Consider the following 22,120-nt stretch of genomic DNA (forward strand, 5'->3'; position numbering starts at 1 on the left):
CCCAGCACTACCAGATATGTGGTCCTCAGAGGCCTTGTAATCATACCACTGTCTTCTCAGACACCTTCATGGGGGGAAGGCCATGGTTGCTTTTGGGGCCTTCCAGCCTCCCCTCAGCACACCTTCCCGGCCGCATCTCCACTGCAGTCCCACGTGGCTCTCTCATACAGGCCTGCTTGCTGCTACCAAATGGGTCATTTAGTTTGCCACCTTTGTATGCATGACCCTTCTGTTCCAGATACCTGGGTTGCCCTTCCCTTTCCTATTTGCCTACCCAGATCCTTCCTGTTCTCCTTTGAAGACTCTGCTCAGATGCTGACTCCTCTTTTCCTCAGGTGCCCTGTTTGAATCATTGCTCTTTCCTCTCAATTGTTATCGATTATTATCTGTGTCATAAATAAGCCAATCATGTATTACCTTGTGACATTACTTGCATTACTATCTTAAGTGTTTTAGGGCACTGGGTTTTGTCTCCTTTTATGTCTTTATACATTATCTTCCCTAACAGTTATATGATTGTTGAAAGTCTGTGGGTGCTCTATAAAATGAATATTTAGACTTAGTCATATGGATTTTTAAGAGTTAAAGATGGATGACAAGATCTATGAATATACATAGAAAAATCATTAGGAATCTACAAAAAAGCTACTAAAACTAACAACTAATGTAGCAAAGCTATAGAAGCCAAGATTAATGTATAAAAATCAATTGTATTTCTATATACAGTAGCAATGAACAATTGGAAATGGAATTTGAAACAGTTTCATGGTCAAGCACAGTAGCTCATATGTGTAAGCCCAGGGTACTGGGAGGCCAAAGTGGGTGGATTACTTGAGCCCAGGAGTTCAAGACCAGCCTGGGCAACACGGCAAAACCCTGTCTCTACAAAAAATACAAACATTAGCTGGGTACGGTGGCTTGTACCTGTAGTCCCAGCTACTTGGGAGGCTGAGGTGGGAGGATCAATCGAGCCACTACACTCCACCCTGAGTGACAGCTAATTTTTTAGTATTTATAGTAAGATGTCAGTTCTCCCCAAACTGATCCATAGATTCAACAGAATCCCAATCAGAATCTCAGCAGGCTTTTTGTAAAATTTGACAAGCTGATTGTAAAATGTACATGGAAAAGCAAAAGTAGAGAATAGCAAAACAATTTTGAAAAAGAACAGCAAAGTTGGAGAACTCATTATCTGATTTTAGAACTTACTAGAAAGCTACTATAATCAAGACAGTTTGCCTACTAGCAAACAGATAGGCAAATAGATAATGGAACAGAATAGAGTCCAGAAATAGATGAACAAATACATAGTCAACTGATTTTCAATAAAGGGTTCAAGGTAATTCAAAGGAGAAAGAATTCTCAACCAGTGATGCTGGAACAGGCAGACATACGTAAAAAAGCAAACCTTGTTCGGGAGTGGTAGCTCACGCCTACAATCCTAGCACTTTGGGAGGCCGAGGCAGGTGGATCACCTGAGGTCAACAGTTCAAGACTAGACTGGCCAAAATGGTGAAACCCCTTCTCTACTAAAAATACTAAAAAATTAGCCAGGCGTAATGGCACACGCCTGTAGTCCCAGCTACTTAGGAGGCAGAGAGGTAGGAGAATTGCTTGAACACAGGAGGTGGAGGTTGCCATGGGCCAAGATTGTGCCATTGCACTCCAGCCTGGGCGACAAGAGCGAAACTCCATCTCAAAAAGAAAAACAACAAAAAGTAAACCTTGATTCATATCTTGTGCCATATAAAAATTTAACTTGAAATGACTCAGAGACCTAAATATGAAGCCTAAAACTAGAAAACTTTTAGAAGACAACATAGGAAAAAATATTTGGGACCTGGGATTAAGCAAAGATTTCTTAACTAGGACATAAAAAATTGGCTGGGCACGGTGGCTCACTCCTGTAATCCCAGCACTTTGGGAGGCCAAGCCAGGAGGATCACTTGAGCCCAGAAGTTCGAGACCAGCCTGGGCAACATAAGGAGACCCCATCTCTACAAAAAATTTAGAAATTAGCTGGGTGTGGTGGCACATGCCTGTGGTCGCAGCTACTGGGGAGGCTACAGCTGGAGGATTGCTTAAGCCCAGGAGGTTGAGCCTACAGTGAACCATGATTGCACCACTGCACTCGAACCAGTGCAACAGAGTGAGACCCTATCTCAAAAACAAAACCAAAATTATAGAGCGCACATAATGCACACATAGTGCACACAAAATTACAGGTTACACATAATGCAATATTATTCAGCAGTAAGAAAAGAAGCAACTACTGATACACACAAGAACATGGATGAATCTCAAGAGCAGTGTACTGAGTGAAAGTAGCCAGACCAAAGACTCAAGACCATCTGATTCTATTTATGTGGTATTATGGTGAGACAAAACCATAGACCAGTGGCCACTTGGGGTGGTTATAAGGGGTTGACTGCAGAGGAGCCTGGGAGAACTTTCTGGGTTAATGGAAATGTTTTATATCTTACTGTGGGGGTTATACAACTGTACATTTGCCAAAACTCATTTAACTGTACACCTGAGTGGGTTTTATTGCATGCAACTATACCTAACTTTGGGGGAAAAAAATGTGTGGAAGATACTGGTGTCTGAGACTGAAGTCAGAAAGATGAGTAGAAGGAATTCTATTTTGTGTTGTCTGGTTAGTGCCTTTCCCCTTATTGCGGATCTTTACCAAATATTCCCACCATTCCATCTTCCAGCTGGAAGTTCATAAGCAAATGTACAGTTAGTGTCCCACCAAGCCAGATCGAGTTTGACAGCAAAGATTGGAAGTTAATGGTGGGCTAAAATTGACTCTAAGAAAAAGTGATCAGAGCTAGGTGGGACTTAATCATCAATGGTGCCCACTTTTTTTTGCTTGGTTTGGGCTCTTAAATGGTCATTTGATGTACCTATTTTTTTTTTTTTTTTTGAGACGGAGTCTCGCTGTGTCGCCCAGGCTGGAGTGCGGTGGCGCGATCTCGGCTCACTGCAAGCTCCGCCTCCCGGGTTCACGCCATTCTCCCGCCTCAGCCTTCCGAGTAGCTGGGACTACAGGCGCCCGCCACCTCGCCCGGCTAGTTTTTTGTATTTTTAGTAGAGACGGGGTTTCACCATGTTAGCCAGGATGGTCTCGATCTCCTGACCTCGTGATCCACCCGCCTCGGCCTCCCAAAGTGCTGGGATTACAGGCTTGAGCCACCACGCCTGGCCTGATGTACCTTTATGTGTAAACATAATTAGCCAGTGTTGAGTTTGGGGTTGATGAGGGTTGTGCACTATTGGATTTTTAAGTAAGCATTAGTTTGTTTAATGAAACTGCACATATTCATATTCCCAGCCTCTGAGCACCAAATGTCCTCAGCACTCCAGTCATTGTGGCAGCCAAAACCACCCCTGCTCATTTTCAAATACCTCAGGGGTTTTGGGGGAAGGTGTGCCTGGCTTGGCAGAGAGTGCACTTAATGTAGTTGGTGTCAAGAATGCAGTACTTGAATCAGAAAACCTGTAATCAAATCTTGTCTCTGTCTCCTACTGCCTTTGCAGTATTGTGCGTAACCACCTCTTTGAGTCTAGGTGTCCTTGTCTGCCAGGGGATGGTTGGACTAGATGCCCTCTCACAGCAATTGTTTTTGATTCTGCAGTTTAGTGTAGTACAGTGTCAAGACTTCTGTCACTGGCCAGGCATGGTGGCTCATGTCTGTAATCCCAGCACTTTGGGAGACTGAGGTGGGAGGATCACTTGAGCCCAGGAGTTTGAGACCAACCTGGGCAACATGTGAGACCTTGTCTCTACAAAAAATGAACAAAATTAGCTGTGCATGGTGGTGCATGCCTCTAACCCCAGCTTCTTGAGAGGCTGAGGTGGAAGGATCACTTGAGTCCAGGAGATGGAGGCTGCATTGAGCTGTGGTCACACCACTGCACTCCAGCCTGGGCAACAGAGCAAGATCTTGTCTTAAAAAAAAACCTCTATCACTGACCAGGGATCTAATGTATTTGCTATACTGTTCACAAATGCTTATGTGGCTCAACTTTGGCATGTTACAGGTTCAGCTTGTTGGTTTAGATGAGGAGAGTTCAGAGTTTATTTGCAGAAACACCTTTGACCACCCGTACCCCACCACAAAGCTCATGTGGATCCCTGATACAAAAGGCGTCTATCCAGACCTACTGGCAACAAGCGGCGACTATCTCCGTGTGTGGAGGGTAAGCGGATGCTTTATTAGCAGCCAGACAAGTCGGCTTTCTCAGCCTCAGCTGTCAGCAGTGAGAAGTCACAGAACAGATGGGGTCAGAGGCAGCGAGTGTCACTGCAGCACGGGATAAGCAAGCAAAACTTAAATGGACTGACTTCATTTGGCTCAGCAGATTTTCTAGTAAATCAAGTCAAGATTCCATGAAGTCTGGCTGCAGTCAGCTCAGTCAACCCGAGGTGACGATGACAGCCTTCAGGGGAGGTGGGAACGCTTGGAAACTTATGTTCTGTTTGCAGCCAAGGTATTTTTGAGTAAACTAAATGAAATACCAGGCCATTAATTCTGATAAAGTGTGTGAGTGGATCTTGGAGGCTTCCCTCTGCCCTCGGCTGAGCTCATCAGCAGCAGCGTCCTCTGTAGTGTGGGCATGGCCTTAGTACACCTGTGTAGAGGTTCCAGGCTGGGCAAGGTGAGAAGACCTCTCCTCTAGGAAGATGCAGGAATGAAAATGTAGAAAACAGGCCGGGCGCGGTGGCTCAAGCCTGTAATCCCAGCACTTTGGGAGGCCGAGACGGGCGGATCACGAGGTCAGGAGATCGAGACCATCCTGGCCGACACGGTGAAACCCCGTCTCTACTAAAAAATACAGAAAACTAGCCGGGCGAGGTGGCGGGCGCCTGTAGTCCCAGCTACTCGGGAGGCTGAGGCAGGAGAATGGCGTGAACCCGGGAGGCGGAGCTTGCAGTGAGCTGAGATCCGGCCACTGCACTCCAGCCTGGGTGGCAGAGCAAGACTCCGTCTCAAAAAAGAAAAAAAAAAAAAAAAAGAAAATGTAGAAAACAAAAGCTGGGCAGAGGAGAAAGTATGAGAAAAAGTAGCATTCGGGGAGTCCTGGGTTTATTACTGTTTTTGATAAAAATATTTTCCCCTCATGTCTTATGTTTCCTAAGATATTTTCTAAACAGGGATTTTTAAAAATATTTTTTATGAGGATAAGACTGGCTGATTCTTTTTTAAATTCTTGTTCCTTCAGGTTGGTGAAACAGAGACCAGGCTGGAGTGTTTGCTAAATAATAATAAGAACTCTGATTTCTGTGCTCCCCTGACCTCCTTTGACTGGAATGAGGTGGATCCTTATCTTTTAGGTAAGGGAGTTAGGGAGCATGTATTTCAGCTGGAAGAAGCCAAAATACATTTTCTCAGATGTCACACTGGGCCATGCATCATCCTAGAACAAGGCTCTGTGGGAAGTAGGCTAGGCATGGAATGTGGTTATTTATTAGTTCCTTTGTGTGGGTGAGCTTTCCGTGTGTGTAGATCTTGTCCCTCCAGTTAGAATCTAAGGTCTTATGGTGAGGACTGAATACTTGACTTCCTCTGTGGCTCTGCCGGTAGCCGCCACCTTGTTTTCTGTAGTCTTTATGGTATGTTGCTCCCTGGGCCAAGCAGATGAGTAGACACAGGAGGGAAGCTTGCCTGGTCCCATCAGCCCTGACTTGCACTGGTTGTTTGCAGGTACCTCAAGCATTGATACAACGTGCACCATCTGGGGGCTGGAGACAGGGCAGGTGTTAGGGCGAGTGAATCTTGTGTCTGGCCATGTGAAGACCCAACTGATCGCCCATGACAAAGAGGTAATGATGCTTTTCCATTTCGTCTTTCCTCAAATGCTTCCTGTGCCTTCCACACAGGAAGAGGTCAGATTGTTCTCTCATTGTTCTGCAATTTATGTAGAAAATCGTAACATAACATCTTCTTGTCTAAATTGACAATAGTAATGTATCAAAAACGGGAAAACAACACTATTGTAAACTAATGCTTTTTTTGGCTAATGTAAATGACTTATACGGTCTGTCATTGTTCTTTTCATGCTAAATGTTGCTTTTTTTTTTTTAATGAAAAGTATAGTTATTGTATTTTCTTGTCAAACACCTTTACTTGAGGCAACAACTGAAGTATAATTTAATTCAGCAGGAAATATCACACTTGGAGGGAAAACACACACTCAAAAAAACCCTTAAATGAAAGCCAAACATTCTTTCCAAGGCACAGCACTGGCATTTTCAGATTGACAGCAGGACGAGTTTGTTTCCATGAAACAAAATCATGAGTCCAGAGTCTGTTTTTGAAACAGCTTTCCATTTCATCTCCCTTTCTCGGGCTCAGGGAACGATGCTTGTGGCCTTCCTCAGGGACAGGTAGCCGGTGACGACGTCAGAGGGCAGCCTCCGAATGTAGGAAAACTTCAATGGTGCTGAACCGCGGTTTGCTCTGGGGGTCTGTGTAGTTGGCCTGAAACATCAGAATACTTCTTAGCTGGCTTAAAGGATGGAGGAGCATCAATACTGAAGTAGTTAGGATTGTTCAGTTGCCACGGCAATGCCCTTTCGGAAGCGAGAATTTGTTTCAGATTCTTCCAGGTTCTGTTCTTCTTACCAGCAGCTGCGCCACCATGGCCAGAGTGTACAAAGTTGGGATCCTTAAATGGCAAAGGTTTGGCAGCTTTTTCCACAGGTCCTGTGCTAAACTCAGAGAGTGCCACTTTATTCTCACTCATGGCTTCCATGCTGATACCCTGCGCAAAGCTGGAGGCAGACACTTTTTTCTTCTTGCTGGCACCATAGCCCCTGCCGCTGCTGCCATTGTGGGAAGGGCTGGCCGGCCTTTTCTTGCTGTTCCGGACTATTCTGGGAGTGGAAGTGGTGTCTACAATTGGAATTTGCGCTGCCATTGCACCCTGAGTCTTCCCTTGGTCCCCCCACCTCTTTCCCAGCACGGGCCCTGGAACTTCCTTTCCCGATGTTGCTGTTTTTTAATAATGAAGTCTCTTATAGAGGAGCTGGGAACTGATGTAATTAAAAAATAACTTTAGAGTAATACTTATCTTGAAATAGATTAGATTTGGGGGGGAAGGAAGAGAGACAGGAAGAGAAAAAAGTTTCTGAGAGACAAACTAATTATCCATTTTTCTCTATAAATGTTTTATAAAATCCTAAATCTTTATACGTTCATTACTGTTGGCAATGGAGGCAATGGAATATATTTTACTTTGATGGTGATGCTTCTGTGTTTATTGGGAAAACTGAGGAGAACTATTTGTGATTGCTTTTTTTTTTTTTGAGACGAAGTTTTCCTCTTGTTGCCCAGGCTGGAGTGCAATGGTGCAATCTGGGCTCACTGCAACCTCCGCCTTCTGGGTTCAAATGATTCTCCTGCCTCAGCTTCCGGAGTAGCGGGGATTACAGGTGCCCGCCACCACGCCTGGCTAATTTTTGTATTTTTTAGCAGAGACAGGGTTTCACCATGTTGGCCAGGATGGTCTCGAACTCCTGACCTCAGGTGATCCACCCACCTTGGCCTCCCAAAGTGCTGGGATTACAGGCGTGAGCCACCACGCCCAGCCAATTGCATTTTAATCAAAGCATTCTTCTCAGTGATTTTAGAAAATCCCCATAAATCTTTTCCTCCTAGAGTCGTTGCATGCTCCTGGTACTCTCATCTCCTATGGGTACTATTTCCTTTTCTTTTCTACCTTACCCTGCACAGCTAGGGGTATTAATATCTGTACAGATAAAAAGAATGCCTTGACCTTAGGTCAGAAACTTGAGGTTGTCAACAGCATAGGAAGATGTGACCCAGGTTATCATTCTTAGTAAGGGGTTGTCTTTGGCTTTCTATACTCCTGAGGGTAAGCCCTGTTACAAACTTCTAGACTTGACTGCTGCTAAACCAGGGGTCAAATGAAGAGTTTGTGCCGCAGAGAGGACCAGTAAGGAACTTCTGGAAACCCTCTTGGCATCAAGTTGAACAAGCTGCTACATTTTAGTTATATGACACCTTAGCCTGCTGTTGTCTGTTAGGTCCAACCCAGAAAATGGGAACTACTCTTAAGTATTTGAACTGCGGGGATTTAATCTAGGGACTGCTTGTACAGAAGATGGTAAAGCTGAGAAGCCACATAGATAGCAGTGAGGTCATCCATAGAATGGGAGCAGCAGAAAGCTGCAGCTGCCTATGGGCCAGAAGGACCATGGGAGGAGGCAGGGTTCCTGGAGCCCAGGGGCTGGATTTACCTGGCAGAGACGCTTCTAGGCACAGAGAGAGGGGAGGAGAAATACTTTAGCTTCTCTCTGCTTCCCATCATCCAGTTTCCCACCAAAGCCTCCCATGGCTGAACCAGCCGGAAGCAGCAAGCAGATCTGAGAGCCTGCCAAATGCACACTGTAGGAATCAGTTCAATTGTGATGCAGAGAAGAGCAGGGAGAAAGGCCAGGAATGGATCTTGGCAGCAGACAGGCTTAGATCGGCAGCCTTGTCTTGAAGGAAAGAGCCTGAGAAAGGATAGTGGCTCTAGAGAAACAGTAATAGCACCTTTCTAGCACCTTTGATTTTTCTCAGTCTACCTTTCTCTAGGAAGAGACTTGTTTGGAAGGCTCTCATTGATACCTGGCAGATCACTGTAGAAGAGAGTTTAGTGTACTTGGGAGTTGTCACCTTCCCTTGGTTTCCCAGTGAACCATGCTGGTGGAGCACTGAAGGAGCAGTCACTTAGAGCTAAGAGAGCGTTACACACTCGGCCACACTGCCCATGGCACCTATGGCATCTCTGTCCCTGAGGGTTACCAGGAGCTGGCATTGGGGGGTATACAATAAACACGGCTGTGCCTTAAAGCAGCTGTACAGTACTAGACAAAGCCTCGATCTGTCAGGCATGTCAGGCCTGGGTGCCTCCTTGTTGATGACTGGCCCAGTCCCTTTTGAACCACTTCTACTTCCGGCCATAGAAGAACAAGCATAATTTCTTCATAGCCAGAAAAAAAAGGAACTCATGAGGTTAAATAGCAATAGATGCTCATTTGGCAGTGTCCCTCAGTAGGCAGAACCTCAACACTGGAGCTGCAATATTTAGTGAGAAATTCTAGTCTTGTCTCCCCAGAAGTCATCTGTCATTATCCCCAGAAGATGAGTTTTGTTTGGCATTAGCTTTTCTATTTCTGTTTCTCTCTCTACTTGTCTGTCTCTGGCTTTCTCTTTGCCCCCCTTCATCCTCTTTTTTTTTTTTTTTAGACAGAGTCTCGCTCTGTCCCAGGCCGGAGTGCAGTGGTGCAATCTCGGCTCACTGTAATTTCCGCCTCCTGGGTTCAAGCAATTCTCCTGCCACAGCCTCCTGAGTAGCTGGGATTACAGGTGCCAGCCACCATGCCCAGCTAATTTTTTTGTATTTTTAGTAGAGACAGGGTTTCACTGTGTTGGCCAGGATGGTCTTGATCTCTTGACCTTGTGATCCGCCTGCCTCAGCCTCACAAAGTGCTGGGATTACAGGTGTGAGCCACCGCACCTGGCCTTCGTCCTCTCTTTCTCTGAAGCTCTCCATTGCTCTCTGCCTCTATTTCCTCATAGATGTTAGTGATATGCAATGTTTGCAGCAAATAAAAGCAGAAAACAGTGATTTAGAACCTAAATTGATTCACTTATGATCACAAACCAACTAGGAGAAGAAACAACATGTCCTAGGACAAGAGGGTGCTACTAAACCTATTTGTGAATACAGGAACATCTAGGCCTCTCATGACTCAAAATTTCTGTTACCTCTTTCTTGCACATGAGTCTCAGGTCCAGGTTTCACAGTAGAATCAGCTTGGCTGCTATTCAGTGACCACAGGAGGGCTGCTTTCACCTCTGTGATTGATGATCTAGGACTTAATGGGCTCGTAGACCTGCCTCTGATTATGCATAAGGCCCAGGAAATAAATGTCTCATTCTTGTCGTGTGGCAAAAGACAGCCACTGTTCTGTTGGTCAGCAGGGTATGTGCCTTTGTTTTATCTCAGGGGTTGGAGGAAGAAGATTTGGAAAGCAGGAATGTGGGAAGCAACCAGCCAATTTCTATAGCAGAATGATCCTCCATCTTTGGAAAGCCACGGATACTAGAACTCTCAGGTTTCAGTACTCACAGACACTGTTTGGGCTTCATTTACCTGCTTCTGTGTCACGAGCGAGGTTTAGATGAACTTGACGTGGCAGATTTCCCTCCTATAGGAAGAAGAGGTAATGGATCTGAATCTGACCGGAGCTTCTTGTTCACCAACAGGTCTATGATATTGCATTTAGCCGGGCCGGGGGTGGCAGGGACATGTTTGCCTCTGTGGGTGCTGATGGCTCCGTGCGGATGTTTGACCTCCGCCATCTAGAACACAGCACCATCATTTACGAAGACCCACAGCATCACCCGCTGCTTCGCCTCTGCTGGAACAAGCAGGACCCTAACTACCTGGCCACCATGGCCATGGATGGAATGGAGGTGAGCACTCCCCTCAGGCTACCATGGGCCCTGCCTAACTTCAGCAGTGCCTAGTGTATCTAGAAGGCTGCTTCTCAGTTGGAGCAGTTTGGCCCCTGGAGTATCTTTGGGAATGTCTGGAGGCATTTTTGGTTGTCACAACTCTGGAGACACAGTTGGTACTATGGTATCTAGGGGGTAGACCAGGGAGGCTGCTAAATATCCTACAGTGCCCAGGACAGTCCCTCAGCAAAGTATATCCAACCTAAAATGACAGCAGTCCCGGGACTGAGAAAGCCTGATTTGAAACAAGAATTACTTGTTAAGAACTTTTAATTTTTGAAGAGTTGGAGTTGGCCAGGAAAAGCAATATCTAAAGAGTAAACCAACTCGTATGTGCCTATGGTGCTGAGTGAAAAAGCAGATTTTTCCCTTCTGTAGTCTGGACGGATTCATCCAGCTTCAGCAAACAGATGTAGAAATGGCAGCTCTCTGGCTGGGCGCTCTGGCTCACACCTGTAATCCCAACACTTTGGGAGGCCAAGGCAGGCGGATCACGAAGTCAAGAGATCGAGACCATCCTGGCCAACATGGTGAAACCCTGTCTCTACTAAAAATACAAAAATTAGCTAGGTGTGGTGGCGTACGCCTATAGTTCCAGCTATTCAGGAGACTGAGGCAAGAGAATCGCTTGAACCTGGTAGGCAGAGGTTGCAATAAGCCGAGATCGTGCCATTGCACTCCAGCCTGGGAGACAGAGCGAGACTCCGTCTAAAAAAAAAAAAAAAAAGGCTGGGCGCAGTGGCTCACACCTGTAATCCCAGCACTTTGGGAGGCCAAGGCGGGCAGGAGATTAAGACCTTCCTAGCTAACATGGTGAAACCCCATCTCTACTAAAAAAAACCCAAAACATTAGCTGGGCGTGGTGGCGGGTGCCTGTAGTCCCAGCTACTCGGGGAGGCTGAGGCAGGAGAATGGTTTGAACCCAGGAGGTGGAGCTTGCAGTGAGTGGAGATCGCATCACTGCACTCCAGCCTGGGTGACAGAGGGAGACTCTGTCTCAAAAAAAAAAAAAAGAAAAGAAAAGGAAAAAGAAATGGCAGCTCTCTCTAGTCTGTTACTTGATAAAAGGTGAATTGTGGGTGGGGAGAATGCATTGGTTGTCCTTGGTTTGGTGGCGTTAGTGCCTCAGATTCTGCTTTGGCTGGGCTCTCATTCCATTCAGCTGAGATGCCTAGAATTCTTACCACGTGCACCTGCTGGGATCCAGGATTACCCAGACTCCTGTTGCCTGTTTCTGCATCTCCCCTACCAGTCTAAAGGCCCAGTGTTGCTCAAGATAGAGACTATAAACTACCCGTGTCCTTTGTCTTGTTTTCCCTCAATCCTATGAAAATCCTGTCTCTAATGTTCCTTAAGTCCAGAAATGAAAAAGTTATGCCTAAAAAGATTTTTTGCATGTGGATAGTGTTTTTTGTGTTTTTCTGTGAAACTCTGACGATCCCAGGCCTTTTACTTATTATTTCCGCAGGTGGTGATTCTAGATGTCCGAGTTCCCTGCACACCTGTCGCCAGGTTAAACAACCATCGAGCATGTGTCAACGGCATTGCTTGGGCCCCACATTCATCCTGCCACATCTGCACTGCAGGTAATCATGGTGGGGAGAAAGGAATCTGGGAGGGATGGAGGAAATCTCTTGGCTCCTTAGAATTGTAGTTGTTACTGTTTTCTAAGGACGGTCTTGTGAGATTTATATAAAATGACTAGTTGGAGCCTCTCCACACTTGTGAAATTCAATCAGTACAAATTTTTAGACGATCTTGTACCTTCATGGACATCAGAGCATCTTCCATATACAATTTACATCATGTGTCAGTTACAGGCCTGTGCCTTGTACTTTTCCCCCTGAAATCTGGGTGGCACAGAGGACTCAATTCCAGGAATATGGAGAAAGGGAGGCATCTCTCATGGATGTCACAGAATCTTTGGGACTGCGAAGATCAACATCTCCATGGGACCTTTCAGGTTTCACTTTAACAAACCGACAGTGAGCTCTAGACACATTGGAGGGCCTTACAGAACTTTGCCTGGTTGTGGTGTGTGACTTGTGGTTTTCATTTCACTGTTTCCCAGACCAAAGCAAGCATCCCTTACTGGCCAGGCGCAGTGGCTCACGCCTGTAATCCCAGCACTTTGGGAGGCTGAGGCAGGTGGATCACCTGAGGTCAGGAGTTCGTGACCAGCCTGACAAACGTGGTGAAACCCTGTCTCTACTAAAAATACAAAAAAAATTTAGGCATAGTGACACACAGCTGTAGTTCAAGCTACTTGGTACTGAGGCAGGAGAATCACTTGAACCCAGGAGGTGGAGGTTGCAGTGACCAGAGATTATGCCACTGCCCTCCAGCTGGGGCAACAGAGCGAGACTCTGCCTCCAAAAAAAAGAAAAAAAAGAGTACCCCTTAAAAATATGTTGGGCCAGGCACAGTGTCTCAGGCCTGTAATTGCAGCACTTTGGGAGGCTAAGGTGGGAGGATTCCTTGAGACCAAGAGTTCGAGACCAGCCTGGACAGTATAGTGAGACCTCATCTCTACAAAAAGTTAAAAAAACTATTTGGGTGTAGTGGTGAATTGCTGTAGTCCTAGCTACTTAGAGGCTGAGGTGAGAGGATCCCTTGAGCCCAGGAGTTTGAGGTTACAGTGAGCTATGATTGTGCCACTGCACTCCAACCTGGGCAACCAAGGAAGACTCTGCCTCTAAAATAAAGTTTAAAAAAAGAAAAGAAAGGCCGGGTGCAGTGGCTCATGCCTGTAATACCAGCACTTTGGGAGGCCGAGGCAGGTGGATCATGAGGTCAGGAGATCAAGACCATCCTGACCAACGTGGTGAAGCCCCATCTCTACTAAAAATACAAAAATTAGCCGGGCATGGTGGTGCGCGCCTGTAGTCCCGGCTACTTGGGAGGCTGAGGCAGGAGAATCGCTTGAACCCAGGAGGTGGAGGTTGCAGTGAGCTGAGATCGTGCCATTACCCTCTAGCCTGGTGACAGAGTGAGACTCCATCTCAGAAAAAAAAGAAAAGAAAAATATGCTGTTTGTCAATGCACTTTTATTGTAGAAATACTGCGAATCTGATATTAAAAATGAAAACAGTACAGAGGCATATTTAGAGCAAGGTGAAGGTCATCTTTTCTCCTTGCTATATCATTTCTGCCTCCATCCCACTCTGCATAGATGACCTCTGTCAACAGGTAATGTATCTCCTTCCAGACCCTTTTGGTATACATTCGGTGGTGTACATCCACGCCCTCAAATACAACTATATACCTCTTCCTTTTGCACTGAGAGGATTCTGTCCTAGCCCTGTGGTGGTTTACTGCTTAACTTTTTTAGTGTGTTTTTTTTCTTCTCCTCACTAATCAGTAGCCTTATAATGGACAAGATTCGTTATGGAGTCCAAGAAGCAATGTACTGTGGTGTTTTTCTGCCATTTGAGCATTATTTGGAAAGCATGAAGCTTTTCCTGATTTTGGCCCTCTGCTCATGCCTGTATGTCTCCTTGAAGAGCAGTTGGGGGCCTGCTGCTGCCTTCTGTACCTCAGATTGTGGTTTGTCTTCTTCATTATTGCCCTTTTTTTTTTTTTTTTTTTTTCCCAGCGATGTGGATAGGGAGGGATACAAGAAGCAGAAAAGAAAGGTGTCATCCATTATTCATGGAAAGTAGGACTGGCCCCATAGAAGCCCCATTTTCTGCTCCTGGCTTCTCCCTTTGTCTGGCTCGCTGTTTTGTGTGTTGCACAAACACCGAAGGAACTGTTGCTCAAGTGTGCTCAGTTGAGCATTGAGGAAAAGGGGCTTAGTGCTTTAGAGGTGCAATTCCCTGACCTCTTGGCTTGATTATCCCTGGGAGAGGGATCTTGCACCTGGCCCAGATTATGCGGCCTTGGCAGAGACTGGTATTGCCCACATTTGGCCTATTAGGGTTTAGTTTATTCAGATTTTCTGTGTATGTGAGACCAGCTTTCATCAGAATGTATGGCAGAGTCAGGGTACACTGCAGCTCTGAAGGCCATTGCCTTTTTTTTTCTTTTTTTAAAATTAACTTACTATTTTGATTATAAAAGTAATATAGGCCGGGTGCAGTGGTTCATGCCTGTAATCCCAGCATTTTGGGAGGCCGAGGCAGGAGAATCGCTTGAACCTGGGAGGCGTTGGTTACAGTGAGCTGAGATCGCACCATTATGCTCAAGCCTGGGTGACAGAACAAGACTCCATTTAAAAAAAAAAAAAAAGTTATATAAGCACATTACGGATCACTTAGGAACTAGAGAAAAGTAAACATAACTCCTAACCTTGTCATCTTAGTATTGCCATCATTCTCATTTTAATATATTTCCTTCTAGTCATTTTTTATGTGCTTTTATATATTTAAGGTGATTACCATCTTTCTGGTGTTTCCCATAGCTATTTTCTTGGATTTTTTTTTTTTTTTTTTTTTTTTTTTGAGATGAAGTCTCACTCTGTTGCCCAGGCTGGAGTGCAATGGCACCATCTTGGCTCACTGCAACCTCTGCCTCCTGAGTTCAAGCGATTCTCCTGCCTCAGCCACCCGAGTAGCTGGGATTACAGGTGTGCACCACCACATCTGGCTAATTTGTAATTTTTTTTTTTTTTTTTTTAGTAAAGATAGGGTTTCACCATGTTGGCCAGGCTGGTCTTGAACTCCTGATCTCAAGTGATCCGCCTGCCTCGGCCTTCCAAAGTGCTGGGATTACAGGTGTGAGCCACCATGCCTGGCCAGGAAAGAATTTTTTAACAGCACATACCAACACTACTTTGTCAGTCTTCTTCTGTATAACAACTCACTGAAGCATAAATGCCCATCAAACAGGGAAGAAACGCTCTTATTATATTGAATGATCAGGAGGGATCTTTATAACCACTCAAGTATTTTAAGTGGCTACAAATGACATGTTTGGTATCCCCTTGTCCACTCCTGATACCTGACCCAGATGAGAAGGACTCATTCGTGCAGTGGATAGAGCCTGGGGACATCTGGGAGATGGAGTCAGGGCCTGGATTTGAGTTCTGGCTCTGCCACTCACTTGGCTGAATAGCGCCTTAACATTTCTGAATCTCAGTTTCCTCATCGATAAAATGGGGGCTTAACATAGAACCGCCGTCACGGGGGTACGTGCTTTGCAAACTGTGAATTGCTTCTGAAATGCAGGGATCATCATCCCCATTGCCTCACTTGTGACCCTGCTTGCTGGCTTTCTTTGTCCCTAGCGGATGACCACCAGGCTCTCATCTGGGACATCCAGCAAATGCCCCGAGCCATCGAGGACCCTATCCTGGCCTACACAGCTGAAGGAGAGATCAACAATGTGCAGTGGGCATCAACTCAGCCCGACTGGATCGCCATCTGCTACAACAACTGCCTGGAGATACTCAGAGTGTAGCGTTGGTGGCGCTGTGCCCACGAGGCAGGGGCTTTTGTGTTTCCTGCCTCTGCCCCACCCCCAAAGTAAGAAGAAACATGTTTCCAGTGGCCAGTATGTCTTTCATTGCTTTGCACCCACTGTTACCAGAAGCTGCTCTAGGAGTTCCTGGCCAGTCACCCCATCGCCCTCTGTGGCAGACTCAGTGCTGTGTGGCGCCTCCTCAGCCCAGGGCTGAGTTTTAAGATTTTCTCTCCTTTCCTCTTCTTCTTTGGTTCCTCAATTAAAAATGTGTGTATATTTGTTTGTCAGGCATTGTGTTGAGGAGCAGTTCACACACTGGCTGTGTCTATTCCTCTGCCCAGGTGTCTCTGTCTGTTTGCTGCCCAAGGCAGCAGCCCACGTCTCGTCCATGTCCATGTTCGTTTAGCACTTACGTGGGAACAAATACCAATTTGTCTTTTCTCCTAGTATCAGTGTGTTTAACAAATTTTAACTTTGTATATTTGTTACCTATCAGGCTAATTTTTTTATGAGAAGAATTTTAATCTCCTGGCTCATTTCTTTGTCTTATAGTCCTCCCTCTTTGCACCTTCTTCTCTTCCCTCAGTGCCTGGAGCTGGTACTGGGCCCCTGGCCCCATGAGCAGTTTGCCTTCTTGAGTCACTGCCTGAGTAGTACACACCTGACCGGGAGTCCAAACCACCTTGGTGCTCTGAAGTCCACTGACCATCACACCTTTCTTAGCCTGGCTCCTCTCAAGGGCATTCTGAGCTTCTAAACAGACATAGGAAGCCTGTGTTTACCCTGAAGCACCACTGTCTAGCCCCATTGGTTCCCACTGGGAGCATGGTAGAGCTGAGAGAGACAGGCTCTCAGGGTACCTGACTTGAGGGGAATTGTTTCAGGAAGCTAACTTCAAGCATATTTCCAGTACATTCTTTCAGAGTCTGTTTTTCCCTCCAAATATAAGCCCCAGGCCATTACACTTAGTGTCTTTTCAATGATAGGCAAGAATGATATCTGAGTTGAACTTCGGTGCTTCTGTTGGTTGAGTTTACTGTGCCTGGTAGTATATTGGGCACTCTTTGGATTGAGTGCTCTGAGGTGAGAGAGTCTTCCTCAGAGGCATCCTGCCTGTGCTTCCAACCCTGAACAAGACCTCACATAAGAGATGGACTGATCAACTGTGGCAATCCCGGGCTGTCAGGTGGATAGATAGCTAAAAAGCATTATACTGTGGGTAATGAAAAGGGAGGCAAAAAAAAAAAAAGGAAAAGGAATTATAGACCCCCAAGGTTAGCCAGTTAAGAGCTTTCCCCACACCTGCCAATCCCTCTCTCCCCCAGTTAGGTTCTGAGCAGTATTGGACTTGTAGCCTGCAGTTGTCTTTTGACTTGCAGGCCGCAGGTGTCTTTCCGTTACGTGACTGAGTTCCATGGAGGAGCAAGTGTGTGATTCCACTGTTAGATGAACCCTTGGGGCAGGCAGTTTGGGATGTGCTAGGGGGTGGGGTGGGGGGGAAGAAGTTGGCTGGTTCCTTGTGCTCTGCTCCAACCTGGAGGTTTTTAAGTCCCTCTGAATTGCTCATCTGAGATTAGTAGAGTAGCGGGCCTGAAGGAGATGATTTTGTCCTCTTTGGCTCTCACCTGCTTGAGAAGCAAAACAGTGAACTTTGTTCTTCTGGGCCCTTAAGCTTTTTTGGTTAAGTCTTCCTTTTCAGAAGTAGATGTCATTGTATGCCAAAAGTCTAGCTGTTTGCTTTACCATACAGGGACCTGTCCCAAGAAAAAGGCTCTTTTTTAGCCAGGGTATTTCCCCTTCTACCCTTTTACTTTGTTGTTCTGATTTTAGGACTCTGGCTGGCCATGTGCTTGCAGTTGCCTCTCCTGCATTTGCCACTGGATTTGCACTGCATCATTTGGAGATATAAAGCGAGCAGTTCTTGGTCAGAACCCTCCTCTGCTTTTCGTTGTGTTTGAAATGGTTACTGGGTCCTTCTCTCAAGGGTAGCAAGGCCAAGCTGATGGCTGCTTGTTTAGGAGGCCATCAGTTCCTTCTTGTGGAGAATGGTCTGAAATGGAAGTCAGTGGTAGAAGGGGCTGGTCTGCCAGGCAGGGCTTACATCCACTGAGTTCTGAGATTCCTTTCCTGATCTGCACCTAATCTTGGTCTGTATGGTGGAATTTGTCAGCTGGAACTCAGAAACAACAACTTGAAAAAAATAATTAGAGTATATTTGCGTAAGATAGATATTTACTCTGGAAACCAACAACTTTTGAGATTTCCCTTGCCCTGTGGACGCCCAGCCCCTGTCATCCTTCCTTAGGTCCTGCAGTGCAGTCTTCCCCTGAATCCCACCGAGGACCCAGGGGAGACTCCACCCCGCTAAGCAAGCACACACACATACTCACAGTTGGTGAGTTGCTGGTCTTTGAATCCCAGCTCTCTTACCCTCCCTTTACTTCACCAGCCCGACAACCCATGACTTAGGAGGGGATTTCTCCTGTCTCAGGATTTAGAAAGCCTCTAAGCCAGCCATGCTCCAGAAAGCACAGATCTGTTGTAGTTGCAAAAACAACTCTCTGTAATTTGTTGAGGTTCTCAAATTGACAGCCAGCAAGACTGGGTGGGAGGCCCTGGATCTGTTCTCGCTGACTGCAGGAGGAGCAGCCGCTAGGACTTTACCAGGAAGCCCACGTGGAGGCTCCGCCAGGCTGTGGCCCAGCTGGTGATGGCCCTTTTGCTCTTGGCAGCCTGAGGCACAGCTGCCTGTATTGTCCTCATCTGTTCTGACGGAAGGATGGAGGTGCTGAATAAATGAGGCCTCAGGCCTCTACCACCAGAGAGCCTTCTTCAGAATGGGTCCAGGTCATTCAAGGACCTGAAGTTTTTATGCTCAGGAGCATTGGAATCCTCTTCTTCTAGGGAGGAATTAGCCTGCAAGGTTAGGACTTGAAGAGGGAAGATATTTAATAACTGGGCGAGGCTGGGCACGGTGGCTCACACCTGTAATCCCAGCACTTTGGGAGGCTGAGGCAGGCAGATCACGTGGTCAGGAGATCAAGACCATCCTGGCTAACACGGTGAAACCCCGTCTCTACTAAAAATACAAAAACAATTAGCCAAGGGTGGTGGCGGGCGCCTGTAGTCCCAGCTACTTGGGAGGCTGAGACAGGAGAATGGCGTGAACCCAGGAGGCGGAGCTCGCAGTGAGCCGAGATCGTGCCACTACACTCCAGCCTGGGCAACAGAGCAAGACTCCGTCTCAAAAAAATAAAATAAAAATAACTGGGCAAAAATTTCTTATAAATCCAGGATTGGCTGTCAGAGAACTGGCTAAGATTCAGGAAGAAATAAAAAATTCAGACTCCTACTAGGGCCGAAATTTTAGGAGGAGATGTAGGATGCAGGAGAAAATAAAAATGTTTTCTTTAAATCAGAGGAGGAAATAGTAGAGGTCAGTGAAGGTCTGGGGTAGGAAAACATTCAGACTGTCCATTGTATGACTGTGGAGTGAGACTGCCCTTAGCCTGGGTCAGCCTTCCTGGGCCATAAATTGGGCATCTGTGATGCTAGGTATCTATGGGAACAAGATGACAGCTCAGAGCAGCCATGGGTGATACTTGGTGGTAAAAAACCTACAGGCGTTGGGGGTCCCATGATTGTTCCAGACCATGGCTCTTCTTGGTTCTGGGTTTGTTACAGAGCAGGAGAAGCAGAGGTTATAACAGTTATGCAGACTTTCCCCTCCTTTTTCTCTTTTCTCTTCCCCTTGCCTTTCCACTGTTTCTTCCTGCTGCCCCTGGGCCTTGAATTCCTGGGCCATGAAGACATGTAGGAGCTGCAGGGTTTACCACATGTGGGAGGGCAGCCCAGTACTGTCCCTCTACCTTCCCTTCTTTGAGAATATGGCAACCTCTTCCATTCCTGGCTTGGGGTAGGGGAGACCATTGAAGTAGAAGCCTCAAAGTAGACTTTTCCCTTTACTGTGTGTACTCCAGGACGAAGAAGGAAGGTCATTCTTGATACTTAGATTGGTTTTCCCAGGGAAGAGGGTGGAGCAGAGTAAAGTCACTGTGAACCCTGGGCCAGGTCCTGGCTGGGCCAGCTCCTGAGAGCGTCCCGTGTTGCAGAGCCTTGCCCACTTCACCCACCTGCACCCTCTCCCCCTCCCACGGTATCACTGCTGCTAATGGTCAAAGTCAAATGTGTGGCCACATGGGATGGGCCAGGTCCTCTCAGGCTACTTTCTGGATGTCATTTTTAAAATATGGGAACATGCAGGTGCCTTCCCAAAGAGACTTGGACTGGTATTATATCCAACCAGAAACAAATAAGCTTAAGAAAGTTTAAACTCAAGAAGAAATATGTTGACAGTATGTAACAGCTGGAAAGTTTATAGGCACCCACCTTTGGAAGAACCCAGTGATTATGAACTTGTGATATCTACTATTTAAAAGAAATGTTCTCATCTGGGGTTGATTATGGTGTACCATGTGTTATGAAAATTGTTGAGCTGAAGCTTTGAATCGCTTTAGTTGAGTCCGACTCACTTGCTTTGGTTCCTGTGTATTTTATTACCCCTCTTGTCAGTGACTTTCCTTCCCCACCCCACCCAGAGTGAATTTGTAGCATGATTGTGTAAACCTCTGTGTAGAAAATGGAGATTTCTTGCTCTGAAATGTTAAGCTCTAACTGATCCATTTATGTGCCCTTTAGCCTAGTATGTCTGAACTTCCATTCTTGTTATATATTTAAACTTTCCCTCTATATTATAGGTTTTGTGGCATCCATGGTCAGGTGGAGAGGAAGCTGCCCCTTGCAGAACTGTACTGTAATATTTTTCTTTTATAAATATTTTCACAGGACTGATTGTACACAGGGCTTGTAATAAAATTTTAACACTGTGCTGTGAAACAACTATGGGGGAATCTCCATTGAAGGCTACTTCAAGGGCACCTGAAAGTGGAGTGTTATAGCTATGACTTTCTATTTCTTGTTTCCTAAGTAAATTAAACCTAATTTTCACCCTTTCATTCTGTTTCAGCCTCCTGTATAAGAAGTACCGTATTTTCTGCCCATCATACTTTGTAATAAAACTTGAACATGTATAGATTGACTGAATTGCTTTTTGTGACGAATTCAGTTCTTCCCATTTTGTCACTTTGGTCATGTTCCATAGACAGTGGCAGTGCCCCAGCCCGAGCCGGGCAGTCTACTCATCACCTTTTATATCCTGTTTGGTCATTCACTTGTTATTCAGTGGAGCACCTCCTCTCTGCCAGGGGACATGGGCCTCAAGTTGGTTGCAGTCTACCAGAGGAGACATTGACATAAATACCTGTGGCTGGGCCTGTGATTCCAGCTGAGGCATGGGGGAGGCTGAGGTGGGAGCATCACTTGAGGCCAGGAGTTCAAGACCACCTTTGCAACATAGCAAGACCCTGTCTCAATCAATCAGTAATTTTTATTTAAAAAAATTTTTTTTAGCCAGACTGAGATCTAAGACAAATTTTTTTTTGGCATTTATTTATTTATTTATTTATTTATTTGACATGGAGTCTCACTCTGTCACCCAGGCTGGAGTGCAGTGGCACAATCTCGGCTCACTGCAACCTCCACCTCCCTGTTCAAGCTATTCTCCTGCCTCAGCCTCCTGAGTAGCTGAGATTACAGGCACGCATCACCACACCCAACTAATTTTTGTATTTTTAGTAGAGACAGGGTTTCACCGTGTTGGTCAGGTTGGTCTCAAACTCCTGACCTCGTGATCTGCCTGTCTCAGCCTCCCAAAGTGCTGGGATTACAGGCATGAGCCACTGCGCCTGACATTTATTTTAATAGTTTTGGGGGAACAAGTGGTTTTTGGTTATGTGGATAATAAGTTTTTTTAATGGTGATTTCTGAGATTTTGGTGTACCCATCACCTGAGCAGTGTACACTGTACCCAATTGGTAGTCTTTTATCCCTACCCCCCCCGCCCAAATTAATTTTTAAAAGACAAAAACAAAACAAAAAAATCCAAATTCTTGCATTGTTGTGCAATAATGGATGTGTTTAGGCATCACCCCTCAGGAGGAGGCGATCACCTCTGCCTGGGAGGGAGCCGCATGGGGTCAGCGAAAACAACTCAAGATGGATGCCTAAGCTGCGTTTGGAAGGCTGAGCAGGAGTTCTCTGGGAGTAGGGAATGTCCTTAA

General features: G+C 46.0%; 1 protein-coding gene and 1 pseudogene across 3 annotated transcripts in view; one reads left to right on the forward strand and one right to left on the reverse strand.

The window, feature by feature from the left end:
- Positions 1–21,033, forward strand: part of DCAF7 (DDB1 and CUL4 associated factor 7) — a 35,838-nt gene extending 14,805 nt beyond the window's left edge. Inside the window, exons 2-8 of one of the 2 annotated variants that reach the window (XR_639272.1) lie at positions 4,048–4,206; positions 5,230–5,341; positions 5,712–5,830; positions 10,287–10,496; positions 12,007–12,124; positions 15,766–16,003; positions 20,968–21,033. Coding sequence is in view for 1 of the 2 variants with exons in the window: in XM_003913264.3 (XP_003913313.1) it covers positions 4,048–4,206; positions 5,230–5,341; positions 5,712–5,830; positions 10,287–10,496; positions 12,007–12,124; positions 15,766–15,938 (891 nt within the window). In the remaining variant the exon portion in view is untranslated. Of the gene's footprint in view, positions 1–4,047; positions 4,207–5,229; positions 5,342–5,711; positions 5,831–10,286; positions 10,497–12,006; positions 12,125–15,765 lie in introns of both variants that reach the window. The other variant, XM_003913264.3, reaches the window with a different exon arrangement.
- On the reverse strand, positions 6,108–6,927 carry LOC101021343 (annotated as a pseudogene). The gene has a single exon (XR_639271.4). The product of XR_639271.4 is annotated as an INO80 complex subunit C pseudogene (transcript).
- Positions 21,034–22,120: the final 1,087 nt, after the last annotated feature.

Source organism: Papio anubis, chromosome 17 (assembly GCF_008728515.1).
Source record: "Papio anubis isolate 15944 chromosome 17, Panubis1.0, whole genome shotgun sequence".
Classification (NCBI taxonomy): Eukaryota; Metazoa; Chordata; class Mammalia; order Primates; family Cercopithecidae; genus Papio; species Papio anubis.